Below are 15955 nucleotides of genomic sequence, written 5' to 3'. Positions count from 1 at the left end.
AAACCCCTTGATTGTGTTGATCATATCTTATTTCTGGAAAGTGAATATTTTTGGTGCTGTGACCTGGCTGTAACTTACTGTTCACTTTAATTGTGTGACATTTTTTAAATAAAAAATATTTACACTTAAAAGTACGAGTTCTGCCTGTAGTCTCTCAAATATGGAATCATAACGTCTATCCCGGTTTAAAAATGCCCACTAATTAGGAAACGCCCCTTTTGTGCTGTAGCGACAAGTCTTCACATAAGGTTATAAAACCCCTCATGTCCACCGTCACATGCCTGCGCAACATCCATGCCGTTTAAGCGCCGCCCATTTCGAACAGTTTGTTTGTTTGTTTGTTTGTTTACATTTCCGTTCTGTTCGATTCTATGTTAAGCCAAAGTGTGTCTTGCAAGTCAGTCCACTGTCTGCCATCTTTGGAAGTCATGCCAGTGCTGCTCCTATCTACTTGAATGGGGAAAGACCGAAATATCAAAAACGGTTGGTCAAGATTACGATCAAAAACCATATTTCAAATCAGCAATAAAATATGATAATATTTTAATCATAAATTGTGCTTTTTTACCTCATATTACGCCAAAACAAGAACATTTCGCGGCTTGTATAGCTAATGCGCATGCGCGTTACCGAGTTGATTGACAGACCACGTCTATGTCTAAAAGGTGATTGGCTTTGTTATCCGAAGGCGGGACTTCCTTTGTACGTCAGTTGGGCGTTCGATTTCTCGCATACATTTAAATAGAAGTGGCCCGTCTCTGCTATATACTCTCTGGTTAAGCGCGTCATCATGTGTCGAAACTTTTGAGAGAATGTTTGATGAGTTTCCGTTGCGGGAACAGAAGAGTTTATTAGACACGAGCAACGACGAATATATTTCGCGATATGGGGAGTGTATCTGGTAGAATTTAATCTAAAATGTTATATAATTTATCTGCAAGGAAGTAAGCATTTAAACGAGCTAGTTTCGCGGGTTATAAATCTGCAGCATTTACAGTAGTTTGATCGGCGTATTTTTAACATTACTCAAAATGAATGAATGACATAGTTACCAGAACCATAGACAAGAGGTAAATGAACTCGTTCCCAGGTTAAGAGTATCTGACGGCATTTAAATCGAGTGAAAATGTGCGATGAGTCAAAGTCAGTGAATCGGGAGGTGAATGATAATGAATATTTCTCCAAAACATCCGTGAATGATGCTGATGTGTATATTGAACATCACACCGCGCCACCGGTAACGCGTTTATATAAGAAGAGATGGATCATAGTATGTTTATTCAGCTCATATTCTCTGTGTAACTCCTATCAGTGGATTCAATACGGGATCATTAACAATATTTTCATGCGCTTTTACAGTGTGAACTCTTTCACCATTGACTGGATGTCCATGATTTACATGTTAACGTATATTCCGCTCATTTTCCCCGTCTCGTGGCTCTTGGATAAAAAAGGTCTACGGGTCATCGCGCTCGTCGCCGCGGGTCTGAACTGCGCGGGCACGTGGATCAAGGTAGCCAGTGCGAGACCGGACCTGTTTCCCGTGACATTTCTGGGTCAGTTCATTTGCTCCGTTGCCCAGGTGTTCATCCTCGGGATGCCCTCGCGCATCGCGTCGGTGTGGTTCGGTTCGGATGAGGTGTCCACCGCGTGTTCCATCGGGGTCTTCGGAAATCAGGTGGGTTCATATTTGTTGCAATTATTATTTTAGGTTTGTTTAAGTTTTTGGGTAAACTTCGATCTTAGGTTTATATGAATAAAAGGCTGCAACTTTGCCGTTACCATTAAGTTAATTATATGCAAGATGACACGACCAATCACAATTCAGTATGCAATTAGACGCAAGAAAGAAGACCAAGGCTGAGTTCAAAATGTCATACTTCACCATGCTACACTTACTACTTATGCCATATGTGTCTATGGCATAATTTAAATGCTGAACACTTGACTTCAATCTTAAATTTCTTTAAGTATAGTTTACCAAAAATATAAACTGATAGCACACTGGTGGCTGAAATTATCCACTTAATGTCTGTTTAAGTGGTAGATATCATTTTTTAAAAGGTGCCATATTCTAAATTTCATTTGACTTCTTTTCCTTGAAGTTTGCCTATGTTAGTTCTTGCACCAAAGTAATAATTTAGTTTTTCATGACAAATTTCTACTCCTCTCTCTCCCAAAGTATAGTTTTTTTTTCTCTCCCCAATATGGAATGCCAAATTCCCAATGTACTCTATCTCTTTGTGGTGGCTTAGTGACTCGCGGAGGAGGACGAATCTCAGTTGCCTCCGCGTCTGACCATCAATCCGTGCATCTTATCACGTGGATTGTTGAGCGCGTTACCGCAGAGACGTAGTGCATGTGGAGTCTTCATGCTATTCCCCGCAGCATCCACACACAACTCCACGTGCCTCACCGAGAGCGAGAACCACAGATTATAGCGACCGTGAGGAGGTTACCCCTTGTGACTCTACCCTCCCTAGCAACCGGGCCAATTTGGTTGCTTAGGAGACATGGCTGGAGTCACTCAGTATGCCCTGGATTCGCCCTCTACACTTTTTACGTGTAGAGGGCGAGTGATGTAAATTCAGTCCTCAGCATGGTCTGTGACAGAGATTCTTATAAATAAATAATCAGAGATTCCCCTTTATGGGTCTAAACTCCTTAAGAGAATGTCCGGTGTCTCATAGCAGTCGTAGCATGCATGCGCCAACTGTCTGTGTATGCACACACAGTTATATGAAGCATACTTTGACAGGCTCGCATTTGACTATATGCAGACGCTGAGCATTCGTGTCAAATTGGAAGTATCTAGGGTTTAATTTCAGGCATATACACATTTTGCACATTAAAAGATGAGCGGTTTGAAAAATCAGTGCTCAAGCACTCTGCTGATGACGAGATTTACGTGACACGTCCTGTACACGGATTCTCAGCATTCGCATCTGACCGAAGTATACTTTTGTCTTAACAGTTATTTAGCATGTTAGGATAGTTAGTCACTGTTTCTGGATACCATACAAATTAATGGGGAGAGCCATAAGCTGACACCTACCTGTTGCGAAATGTACAGTGTATTCTCTTATAAAATAGCTAGGGCTATTTTATTGTAGTAAATTCCACAGAGAGTTCATTACAAAAGGATTGTTTAGTATAAAACATGTTGAAGATTAGCAGACAGGTGGTCAGTTCATTAAGTAATAAGCTATTTCCACACAAAAGCAGTTTATTCCTCATACTAAAGCATCTCCTCCATAGACATCTATTAAAAAAAATAGTCTCCTCAACAGTGTACCGCCCATAGAAGGTCTATGAGAACACCACGTAATGCTATTTTATGCTAAGCTTGTAGGCTTCCCTATGTATAAGGGTTCTGGTAACTTAGCAATTTTTCTAGCCGTTTGTCTCTGTACACCTATTCTGCACATGCTTGGAATTGTTTGCATTAATTAGTATTGTTCACAATGTGGCCATGCTTACCGTTGGGCCATTGCTTGAAGTGTACCGGTGTAGTGCCGAATTTTGACTCCCTATTATCAGATTTTAGCACAACACCAGTGAACACTAAGAGACAAAGGTGGAAACAACAACAGTGGATGTGCACATCATTTATAGTTTAGAATTATAACCGCCATTTTTAAAGCTGCAGTCTAATCCTGTTTATGGTAAACAAACCTGCTCCCGAGCCGTTTTAAGCTTATGTACCTCTTGCTACTTGAAAACATAATGTGGAATTTAACTGGCATAGCCCTTGAACTGAGGCTTGTGAAATGTGCAGGGCATTAGATTAAACTTTATTTGTCACCACACAACCGTATCCCCATCCCCCAGTACAAATCATTCCTCTGGAACAACATAAGGGCCCATGTTTGTTTCATGTATCTACATTTACTGGAACCCAATATGTAATGGAGGTTACCATCACCAAGTCCCGACCATTCCTCTTGTAGAGCACAAGGGGCCCCTGAATGTCCATTGTTGTTACATGATTACATATCAAATAGTGGGGGCTCATCTCAAAAACAAAACACTATGGAGGGCATTATCTTTTTGTCACTTCACATTGTCATAAATTAAATCCATTAAAAGGATAAATGTATATTATAAACTACAATATTATTTAGCTAGTTAGCTAGACCCGCGCATAACTGATGTGTGTATTTTCCATTTCCCTTTTTGATTTGTAACTAGTAACGCCTAATAATCATGCAAAAAAAATAATTCTATAGCAAATAGTTTTCCTTAAAGTATGTCCACATACAGTGCATCCGGAAAGTATTCACAGCGCTTCACTTTTTGCACATTTTGTTATGTTACAGCCTTATTCCAAAATTGATTAAATTAATTATTTTCCAAAAAATTCTACAAACAATACCCCATAATGACAATGTAAAAATTTGTTTGAAATCTTTGCAAATTTATAAAAAAAAAAAAAAAAAAATCACATGTACATAAGTATAGCCTCAAGTCTTTTTGTGTATGATGCTACAAGCTTGGCACACGTATTTTTGGGCAGTTTCTCCCATTCTTCTTTGCAGGACCTCTCAAGCTCCATCAGGTTGGATGGGGAGTGTCTGTGCACAGCCATTTTCAGATCTCTCTAGAGATTTTCAATCGGGTTCAAGTCTGGGCTCTGGCTGTGTCACTCAAGGACATTCACAAAGTTGTCCCGTAGCCACCCCTTTGTTATCTTGGCTGTGTGCTTAGGGTCATTGTCCTGTTGGAAGATGAACCTTCACCCAAGTCTGAGGTCCAGAGTGCTCTGGAGCAGGTTTTCATCAAGGATGTCTCTGTACATTGCTGCATTCATCTTTCCCTCGATCCTGAATAGTCTCCCAGTTCCTGCAGCTGAAAAACATCCCCACAGCATGATGCTGCCACCACCATGCTTCACTGTAGGGATGTATTGGCCAGGTTATGAGCGGTGCCTGTTTTCCTCCAGACATGACGCTTGCCATTCAGGCCGAAGAATTCAATCTTTGTTTCATCAGACCAGAGAATTTTGTTTCTCATGGTCTGAGAGTCCTTCAGGTGCCTTTTGGCAAACTACAGGTGGGCTGTCATGTGCCTTTTATTGAGCTGGCTTCCGTCTGGCCACTCTACCATACAGGCCAGATTAGTGGGGGTGCTGCAAAGATGGTTGTTCTTCTGGAAGGTTCTCCCCTCTCCACAGAGAAACGCTGGAGCTCTGTCAGAGTGACCATCGGGTTCTTGGTCACATCCCTGACTAAGGCCCTTCTCCCCCGATCGCTCAGTTTGGCCGGGTGGCCAGCTCTAGGAAGAGTCCTGGTGGTTCCAAACTTACATTTATGGATAATGGAGGCCACTGTATTCATTGGGACCTTCAATGCTGCAGACATTTTTCTGTACCCTTCTCCAGATCTGTGCCTCGATACAATCCTGGATGTACCTGAACTCAATTTTGAGTGTCATGGCAAAGGCTGTGAATACTTATGTACATGTGATTTTTATTTTTTATTTAATTTAATTGTTTTAATACATTTGCAAAGATCTCAAATAAACTTTCACATTGTCATTATGGGGTATTGTTTGTAGAATTTTGAGGAAAATAATGAATTTAATCAATTTTGGAATAAGACTGTAATTAACAATATGTGGAAAAAGTGAAGTGCTGTGAATATTTTCCGGATGCACTGTATTTGGACAGCGGGACTAAGTAGTGAAATTTTAAATAGTACCAAGCTATAGAAAGTTTAAAAAAAATGATTAAATTGTTCATGTTTCCAGGAGTGTTGGTTATTCATGTTTGGAGACGTTACAGACATTACAGCTGATTTTCTATAAAGCTGCTTTGAAACAATTTGTATTTGGAAAAGCACAAATAGGCAAGGCAAGGCAAGTTTATTTATATAGCACATTTCATACACAATGGTAATTCAAAGTGCTTTACATAGAAGAGATTAAAATAAGAATAAAAAAAATAAAAATAATTGAAACAGTTTAGAATAAAATAAAATACAGTACAGACAGTCGGACACACAGTGGCACAGTGCTCATTCAGTAAATGCACAGCTAAACAGATGTGTTTTGAGTCTGGATTTGAATGTGACTAATGTAGGAGCGCATCTGATCTCTTATGCAAGCTGGTTCCAGCTGCGGCTGGCATAATAGCTAAAAGCAGACTCTCCTTGCTTAGAGTGAACCCTTGGTATTTCTAGCTGATGTGATCCTAATGATCTGAGTGATCTGTTGGGTTTATATTCAGTGAGCATATCTGCAATATATTGAGGTCCTAGCCCATTGAGTGATTTATATACCAGTAATAATACTTTAAAATCAATCCTAAATGTAACTGGGAGCCAGTGTAAAGACCTGAGGACTGGTGTGATATGTTCATATTTTCTGGTTCTGCTCAGAATCCTGGCAGCAGCGTTCTGTATGAGCTGCAACTGTCTTGTGGTATTTGGGAAGGCCAGTGAGGAGTCCATTACAATAATCCACCCTGCTGGTGATGAAAGCATGCACAAGTTTCTCTAGGTCTTGACTGGAAACAAAGCATCTAATTCTTGCAATATTTTTCAGATGATAGTATGCTGATTTAGTTATTGCTTTGACATGACTACTGAAACTAAGGTCTGACTCTAGAGACACACCAAGATTCCTGACTTGATTTTTAGTTGTTTGACCCCTAGCGTCAAGGTATGCATTCACCTTGAGAACGTCATCTTTGTTTCCAAACACAATGACTTCAGTTTTGTCTTTGTTTAACTGAAGAAAGTTTTGGCACATCCAACTGTTAACTTCATCAATGCATTGGCACAGGGAGTCAATGGGGCTGTAATCGTTAGGTGATAGGGCTAAGTATATCTGTGTGTCGTCTGTATAGCTGTGGTAAGCAATTTGGTTCTTTTTCATTATTTGGCTCATTGGGAGCATATACAGGTTGAACAGGAGTGGCGCAAGAATTGAGCCTTGAGGGACTCCGCATGTCATGGACGTCCACTCACATATACTCACATAATAACCTCTCCCTTGTAAGTATGACCTGAACCATTTTAGGACCATCCTAGAAAGCCCCACCCAGTTTTCCAGCCTGTCAAGAAGTATGTTGTGATCAACAGTGTCAAATGCAACACTGAGGTCGAGTAGTACCAGTACTGATAATTTGCCTGTATCAGTATTTAAGCGAATAAAAAGCTATACAAAAAAATTATTTGACTTGATTTGACTTATGTTACAATGTTTTTATTTTTCTAGTAGGGTCTAGGGGTATGATTCTCACTTGGGGTGCGAGAGGACCCAGGTTAAAATCCCGGATGAGCCCCCAATTGTTAAATCCTCCCCAGTCTAGGGTTGGGGAGGAGTAACAAAATGGTTAAAAGTGGAGAGATTAGGGAGTTTCCCATCTCCAGCCCCACAATTCATCAATTAAAGAAAATTGTGTTTATTGTATAACAAAGTGGGAGTCTTCAGGAGTGGACTAGGCCAAAATAACAAATAAAGAGTCTTCTTTTGAGGGAGAAGTAAATTACCTGTGAAAGAGCAAAAAGAAAACGTCTCTACCTCCCTTTGTCCAAAAACAAGAGAAAAACATAAACAAAACTCGCACAAATATTCCCACTTAACTTATAACTCGCAAGGGTCAAGTCAATGAGGCACATAGCACAACATTGACAGCACACAGCAAACAACAATCCAGATGGCACACAATGGCACATAGTCACACCATTCAATCCGCAACAACACACAGCAACACCATCTGGGGCCAGAGAAAGGAAACACTCTTTTTGAGGCAAATCTCTTAGTCTCTCTCCTCAAGTATGAGGTTTGTTGGGCCTTTAATCTGGCACCCTCCTCCCACTGGCCAATCACAGCAGGTAAGGGTTCCAAGATGGCAATGAGAAACAGGTGGCAATCATCAGTACCTGTTAGAGGAGAGTGGGAGGAGCAACATCAAAGGTGGAAAACAAAATAAAACAAAAATTTGTCCTGCGAAGTTACCAAATGTTACACTTTACACTGTTTGTACTGATCTCAGATCAATTAGAAATGCACCATATTTTTATCCTTGCTCCATGTAAAGCCTCTGAGCAAAAAAACATTTCTCAATGTGAAAATGCACAGTCAGTATAGGATTTCTAATGAAAACCTTGTGCTATTGTACACATTAGTGTACATTGTGTTTAGCAGTTTGGCGTTTCGCAAAAAATGGTAAAAAATAAATAAAAAATTGCTTATCGGATGAATCTAGAGACTCCAATCTTTTGACTAAAACAGGTTTCGATGTAAAAACTTAATTAGGTTTCTTACCAGATGTAGTTCTGTTGGTGTATCTCCCAAAGATAAACTCTCCTGTGATCAGCACCATGTTGTTTTGTAACATATCTCCATATATCGAATGTTTAACCCTTTACTGACAGCCCAGATTCTCCTGAACTGAGATCAGTCGGTTTAAATGAAATGAAATTATGCGTTGTGTATAGCGAAGCCAAAATACAATGTCCATGCATGTGTGCGCAGGGTTGCACAAAGATAAACATGTCAAAAGTTTAACTAACATTGCTCGGCAGGATCCTCGTCAAAATGCTGTTCCACCATGGCCATAGTTGACCTGAAAGAGATAACTGACTGTAGAAAAATGTAAAAGAATTGTTTTGCTAATGCCCACTGTAGCGCCTCCCATGGCAACACTTAAGAATATAACCAATACTTGTGCTTTAATTAATTGCATTCTGACACATTTGGGAATGCAGTGACATTTAAAATCAAGATTGTGTTGCTAAAGCGTTTGCTTTCATTTACTTGTGTAGAGTTTGTGGGTCAGAAGTCCTGTTTTGTTTTTGACCTTAGAAATATTTGTTTTCCTTTTTAGTTAGGGATCGCCATTGGCTTTCTCGTCCCACCAATCCTTGTTCCAAATGTGGATGATCTGGACGAGTTGGCAGGTCACATCAGAGTCATGTTCTACATCACAGCGGGTGTGGCTACCTTCCTATTTGTCTTGGTTGTCATTGGTAAGAGCAAATGTCAATCATGTTGATTGTCAGAGTATGTCTCAAGTCAAGCTTGATATTCCACTGTCTGTTAGCGTGTCTCTCTTCCTCTTTTTGAGTCTTGTTCTTGTTTTTACAAAATCACATATAATGGCAGCCTAAAGTTTGGAATAATGTACAGATTTTGCTGTTTCGGAAGGAAACTGGTACTTTAATTCACCAAAGTGGCATTCAACTGATCACAAAGTATAGTCAGGACATTGCTCATGTAAAAAACAGCACAATCACTATTTGAAAAAGTAATTTTTGATTAAATCTAGACAGGCCCCATTTCCAGCAACCAACACTCCAACACCTTATCATTGAATAATAATTCTAAATTGCTAATTTGGTACTAGAAAATCACTTGCCATAATATCAAACACAGTTGAAAGCTATTTAGTTTGTTAAATGAAGCTAAACATTGTCTTTGTGTTTGTTTTTGAGTTGCCATAGTATGCAATAGACTGGCATGTCAATATTAGGTCAAAAATGGCAAAAAAGAAACCGCATTCTCTTGAAACTCATCAGTCAATCATTGTTTTGAGGAATGAAGGCTATACAGTGCTTGAAGATTTCATACAAAGGTGTACACTACAGTCTTCAAAGACAAAGGACAACTGGCTCTAACAAGGAAAGAAAGGGATGTGGATGGCCAGACGTACAACTAAACAAGAGGATAAGTACATCAGAGTCATAGTTTGAGAAATAGACGCCTCACATGTCCTCAGCTGACAGCTTAATTTAATTCTACCCGCTCAACACCAGTTTCATGTACAACAGTAAAGAGAAGACTCAGGAGCAGTGGGGATTTCTTTAAGACTGCAAGGGAAGCTCAGCTTCCCCTATAATGTCAAAAAAATAATGGTCAAATATGTACTATTGTGTAAACAATTTATTGACTAAAAATGCGTTAGAACACGTTCATCTCGAAGACGAGTTCGTTCAGAATCAGCTACATTACATATAGCAGGTCGGCTGACTCGATTTACTTCTCATACATTCCCGTAGCGTCAGTGCATTTCCCTGTTGAAGCCGAGCGTCCATTGACTTCAGTGTTGCTGCTCTGAACAGTTTTTTTCAGTGCTCCGAAAATAGACGGTCATTGGATAAATGCTGCGATTATCTCCCGCCCACGGACGCTCAGCGTCTCTGGGGGTGAATGAGGAGTGGGCTGGCCCGGACTCCGGGCTTCCGCGTGATGATTGGGGGATCTGTCGAAAGACTGCATCTCCTTTTGATTGACAGCAAATCTGTACTATAAGAAGTCACTGAAGCTATTTTGCGCTCAGTCCCATCGCGGATTTCTCAAGTGTAGTCGAAAGACAAACTGCTGCAACCTATTTCTTTATATTTGTTTGGCAAAATTGCTAGTCAATTTGCATAATACATTTCACACAATTAGACACCACATTCCTTGTTTCAGTTTTACTAAGTTTAATATATTTTGTTTTAGAGCGTTCGTTCGTTCGTTCATTCATTCATTCATACAGTAGGCTAGGCTAGCGTCGTGACGGGTGAAACTGCGCACGATGGCAGACGGTGCTAATATTGTCGACCTGATTTTGGCGAAGCCATTTGAAAGTCTTCCTTACGAGGAAAAAATTAGAATTAAACAGTAGGGCAGATCAACACCTAAGATTGATTTAGTGCAAAAAATAGGGTAAATAAGTTTATAATGTAGGCCGAAAATGAGCTTCCCCTCTTTGAAAGACCAGCAGCCGCCACTGCTCAGGAGGACTTATGGGAAGAATTGCAAAGAAAAGAACACTTTTGAAACACAAAAAGAAAAGGTTCGAGTGGGCAAAGAAACACAGACATTGGACAACAGATAATTGGAAAAGAGTGTTATGGATCTTAAACCCATTGAGCTTTTGTGGGATCAGCTAGACTGTAAGGTGTGTAAGAAGTGCCCGACAAGACAGCCACATCTATGGCAGGTGCTACAGGAAGCGTGGGGTGACATATCACCTGAGTATTTGGACAAACTGACAGCTAGAAGGCAAGGATCTGCAAAGCTGTCATTGCTGCATGTGAAGGATTTTGTGTTAGTTTGTCTCCTTTCCCCGACAGTTAGCATTACCGGGTCACATTTAATTATCATTAAAACCGTGCATGATTATCGTGATTTGTAAAAATCACGGTAAATGCTGTCCACACACACCCAGCATGAGTCTGATGCATGGGCGCAGCATGCAATATTGTTATTGTTTTGTTAGCATGACAACATGACGGAAGGAAAGTCTGCAGAGCTTGCCAGAGGAAAAGACACTGTAAAATGGGGCAATGCGTCCAATCTGATGGGGGGGATGGAGGAAAGTAAATAGTTTAATTGGATTATTAAACTATTTAACTAACAAGAAAACAAGACAATAGCCTAGTTTCCATCCACTTTTCATGCTATTTTGTTATCAATAAAGTGAAAATGCGTAAAACGTCTTCTGCCTGTTTCCATTCAAATGGCCTTTTATCGATAAAAATGGTGTGCGTGATGTCATGCCTAAAAAACTCTTTGTCGCATAAGTTTTGGTTTATCGCAAAAGAAATCTGCCCTTAAGCCGTTTCCATACAGAAATGTGTGTTTATCTCAAATTGTGTACCTTTCGACTCCCAGATGCCCCAAATTGTTTTTCTTGAAGTTTTGGTAAAATGGGGAGAGTATTAAGACAATGAATTGAAATTGGCCAGCTTACTGTCATTTTAATTTCACAAATAAATGCAATCAGAAGAGGAATTGCAATCAAAAGGGCCCTTCTGATGGGACTAATATTGGTCCCGATGTTGCACCTATCGTAGGTTGCCACCGGTTCCGACACAAAAACGAATCATCATGGCCCTGTTCAAGCTGGCAACCTGCACCAATTGTGGGGGAAACTTTAATAAATAAACAGATGTCTACCATGATTAAATTACTCACAAACCGTGGCCATTCATATGTTCTCCTTGCATTTGTCGATGTGCATGATACGAGATATTTGCGTTGGCACTCCTGGTGTGTCATGTTTGCAGATCGGATCTATATGCCGTTAATATAAATCCATAATCGCGTACAATAAATTCGCTTTCAAGGATGTATACCTTGTCATCATTGGCTAACGATTGGTGTAAATGCTGTCATGTGACGCTATATTGTTGTGTTAATGCCAATTTTCTCATCAAAAAGTGTTTCAAAACCATTTTTTTGCGACATTTGAAGTATTGACATAGAGTTTATATGGTTAAAACGGAAAAATATTATGTCGACACTTGTGAAATTTTAACGATAATTTGAGTTTCCATCAGCTTTATGTAAAGCTGCTTTGAAACGATGTGTATTGTGAAAGGCGCTATACAAATAAAAATGACTTGAATGTCGCAAAAACCCTTGGATTGAAATGTAGTTTGTGCAACATTTATGTGATGTACATTCATGCCACTAATGCACGGCTTTTCATATAATTATGGGACATGAAAGTGATTTGTGATGAATGTTTTAAAATTTGACCTGTTCTTTAATAATTTTATAATCCGTTGTAATCTACAAAACAATCGTCCAAAACAAGTCCTCTGATTTCATTTTCAATACAATCGATAATTACAGCAGAGACGCACGATGGCACCAGTTGTGTTTGTATGAAAGGAGAGAGCGTGAGACATGAAAGAAGCCGGAGTTTCAGGATAAGCGACCAGAATCAAGAATTTCAGAGAGTTATGTAATACATGTACAACATGTTTAGTCACCCAACCAACATATTTTGATCATTTAAAATGTGTATGTTAATAATAATAAAACCACCCCAATAATAATAATAATTATTATTATACTTCATTTGCTATTCCCTTCATTTGTATTTGATGTTTGTTGATTTTCAAATATAAAACCTGTTTAAATTATTTCAGTGTGTGTATATCAGTACTTTTTTGCACATTTTAACAATACCATGATAATACTGATAACCGTGATAGTTTTGGTCACGATAATCGTGATATAAAATTTTCATACCGTTACATCTCTATTAGTGTGGATAATAAACCAACCTTTTGCACAAATTCACAAGAGGAAATTCGTTTTTCCTTTCCCATTTCCGATCCTCTTTTACTCCTTAAATTTTTATTGTTTCAGCTGTTTAAATGCTAAGCTTTTTATCTGGCATGACCACAAAACCTCATTCAAGAACTAGGTCACGTAACACTCATGTGATTTCAGAAAGTGCTGTTTCACAAGTGAAATGTGCACTACTCTATTATTGAGTAGATTTGACTTCACATGAATTATCTCCTTCCTCATGTAATAAGGATAAAAATGGTGTTTCTGGCTAATAGTTCTATGTTGATAATATTATAATTTACATCCACATCCGAACCTCAAAATCAATGCTATACTGTCAAATGTGCATTTCAGTGCACAAAATATGCAATATTACTGATATTTGCATTAGTGCTACCAAAGCAGGTGCTGGTGCCACATTTTCCACCGGCCCTTTGAGGGCACAAATAAACCCTGATGTGGCCCAAGCTAAAATTTAGTTTGACAACCCTGTTTTAAGCTCTTCCTCCACAGATGCATGTAAATACTGGTCCGGGGTTGCGGACTTATGGACGCGTGCATAACAGCACTGCTGTTGAAACTCTGCAAAAGATATCTCTCCAACAGCTGAAATCCTGTTGCAGGATATCTAGCCCATGTAGGATAAAGCAAATATCAAGGGTTCAGTCAACTGCAGTTTTGAGGACAACAGTCTACATTTTTACTCGACACAAACACTCCCAGAACGTGTCAGATCATGATTAATTCAAGCACATTTAAATCCAAACTATTGTCTGACAAAAAAGATTGTTTCTGTAAAAAATTGTTTCTGTGATTTTCAGTCTCCTTTCTTTCTGTCTTTCTCTTTTTTTTCTTCTCTTTCTTTTCCATTATTTCTGTCTGTCTTGCCTTCTTTCTTTCAATCTGTCTTTCTCTTTCTGTCGTTCTTTCTTTTTCTCCTTTCTTTATTTCTGTCTCCTTTCTGTCTGTCTTTCTCTTTCTGTCTTTCTCCTTTTTTCTTTCTTGCTTTTTCTCTTTCTTTATTTTCCTTTATCCGTCTCTCTGTCTGTCTTCCTCCAGCTTTTTCTATCTTTCTTTCTTTCTTGCTGTCTGTCTTTTTATTTGTCTTTATCTTTCTGTCTTTCTTTTATCATGTCGGTCTCTTTATCCTGTCTTTACTTTCTGTCTATTTGTCTCTTTCTGTCTCCATTCTTTCTCTTTTTTTTTTTCTCTCCTTGTGATAAGGAGGAGGGCAGGGCCAGGCTGTGACTACGCATGCCCGGCTCACAATTGGGCTAATCAGTTATATATATGTGTATAAATAGTCTGCATGTGCTGTACGCTTTAAAGGTAATTAGCGCTCTGCTCTCTGTCATCTGCGACACGTGTGCACGATGTGTGATGATTAGGTTTGTTCGGTGTATGAGCGACCGGCTTTACAAATCATTTTGAAGTGCACAGCACATGTAGACTGTATATTTCTCAGCCTTTTGTGGTTTCATTATCACACAAAGACAACATACGATTTTTTACTTGATTTAATTATGTATTCATACTTTAGTTTTAACACACATATGTCAAATACTTTGACAATTCTTTCTTTCAAACTTTTCCTCTTTTGACCTTTTTTTTTTCTTTCAAACTTCCATCCATTCATCTATCATCCATATTAAGAGTACTCTGTGAAGTATCTGGCAGGTGATTTGGATATGTTTGTGTTTTTTTTTTTTTTTTTATTGTTAGTGTTTCAAGAGCGTCCAGATGACCCTCCCACTCATGCTCAGGCTGCTGCTCGTCAGATCTCTCCGGAAAGTTACTCCTACACAGCCTCCATCCTCAGATTGCTCCGCAACAAGGCTTTCATCCTCCTCGTCATCACTTATGGTGAATGTTTCTCCCTTTATACTTTATAACATCCCCATTCAGAACCTCAGACTGGGAGTACTTATGCTTTTTGGCACCATTCAAAGACACCATTAAATAAAAAACGAGTTGTTGTAGTTTTTAAATGTCTATTTGAGGTCAACTAAATGCTGTACTCCTAAAAGTTGACCAAATTAGCTTTTAACAGGTATATGCATCTAAAATCTCTCCTGGGAAAGCAGATCAAAACACTGATGATTCTTCGTGCAAGTATCTTATGCCTACTGCCTACTGGTGGCGGGCAGCCTATTAAACGAAGCACTTAGACTTTTAATAAGGCACCCTAGCCATATCTAGATACCTGAATATCATCACAGAGACTTGGGGATGGGCTCTTTTGACATAGTATGCAACCACCCAGAACACCGGCTGTGGATCAGGTGGTAGAGCGGGTTGGCCACTAATCACAGGGTTGGCGGTTCGATACCCGGCCCATTCCCGGTCCTTGGGCAAGAACCCCAAGCTGCTCCCAATGACAGGCTAGTGCCTTGCATGGCAGCTCTGCTGTCATTTGTGTGTGAATGTGAGTGTGAATAGGTGAATGAGTCACAGTGTAAAGTGCTTTGAATACCATTAAGCTTAAAAAGGTGCTATATAAGTGCAGGCCATTTACCTTTGCACCCATGGCCGTAACTAGCTACAAGGTCACCGAGGTCCAGACCTCTGTACATTTTTCATATTCAATAATAAAATAAAAAAGCTATATACAACTGAATTTAAAAGTTCTCCTTTGAGTGTCTGCATGTATATTTCAGTTTAGACTGCTAGATTGTTTAGTGTCTGTTTACACAAGTGCAAACAACAACAACAAAAAAAATTAAATACTCACTGCTCTTGGCTAGATTAATTTATTAGCTTTAAAAATTATTCATCTGTTATAATTATACAGTAAAGACCAGTAATAAAAGTAGTTTTGTCACATTTCACTACATTTCATTCTGAATTTACTTGAATACTTGATACTACTGTGAATAACTTACAGCAGTGTTTTCTAAATGTGTATTTCATTGTTTTATTGTTTTTTATTTGTTTC

The 15955-nt window shown here is 39.1% G+C and overlaps 1 protein-coding gene across 3 annotated transcripts in view; it reads left to right on the top strand.

The window, feature by feature from the left end:
* The first annotated feature begins 816 nt into the window (after positions 1–816).
* flvcr2b (FLVCR heme transporter 2b) overlaps positions 817–15955 on the top strand; it is a 29907-nt gene continuing 14768 nt past the window's right edge. For all 3 annotated transcript variants that reach the window (XM_052095809.1, XM_052095806.1, XM_052095807.1), the window contains exons 1-3: positions 817–1678; positions 8834–8975; positions 14743–14883. In XM_052095809.1, the coding sequence (XP_051951769.1) occupies positions 1127–1678; positions 8834–8975; positions 14743–14883 (835 nt within the window). In that variant the 5' untranslated portion in view covers positions 817–1126. The remainder of the gene's footprint in view (positions 1679–8833; positions 8976–14742; positions 14884–15955) is intronic.

This window comes from Xyrauchen texanus, chromosome 28 (genome assembly GCF_025860055.1).
Source record: "Xyrauchen texanus isolate HMW12.3.18 chromosome 28, RBS_HiC_50CHRs, whole genome shotgun sequence".
NCBI classification, from domain to species: Eukaryota; Metazoa; Chordata; class Actinopteri; order Cypriniformes; family Catostomidae; genus Xyrauchen; species Xyrauchen texanus.
The sequence above is the reverse complement of the archived record's forward strand: the minus strand, read 5'-3'. Positions and strand labels throughout refer to the sequence as shown.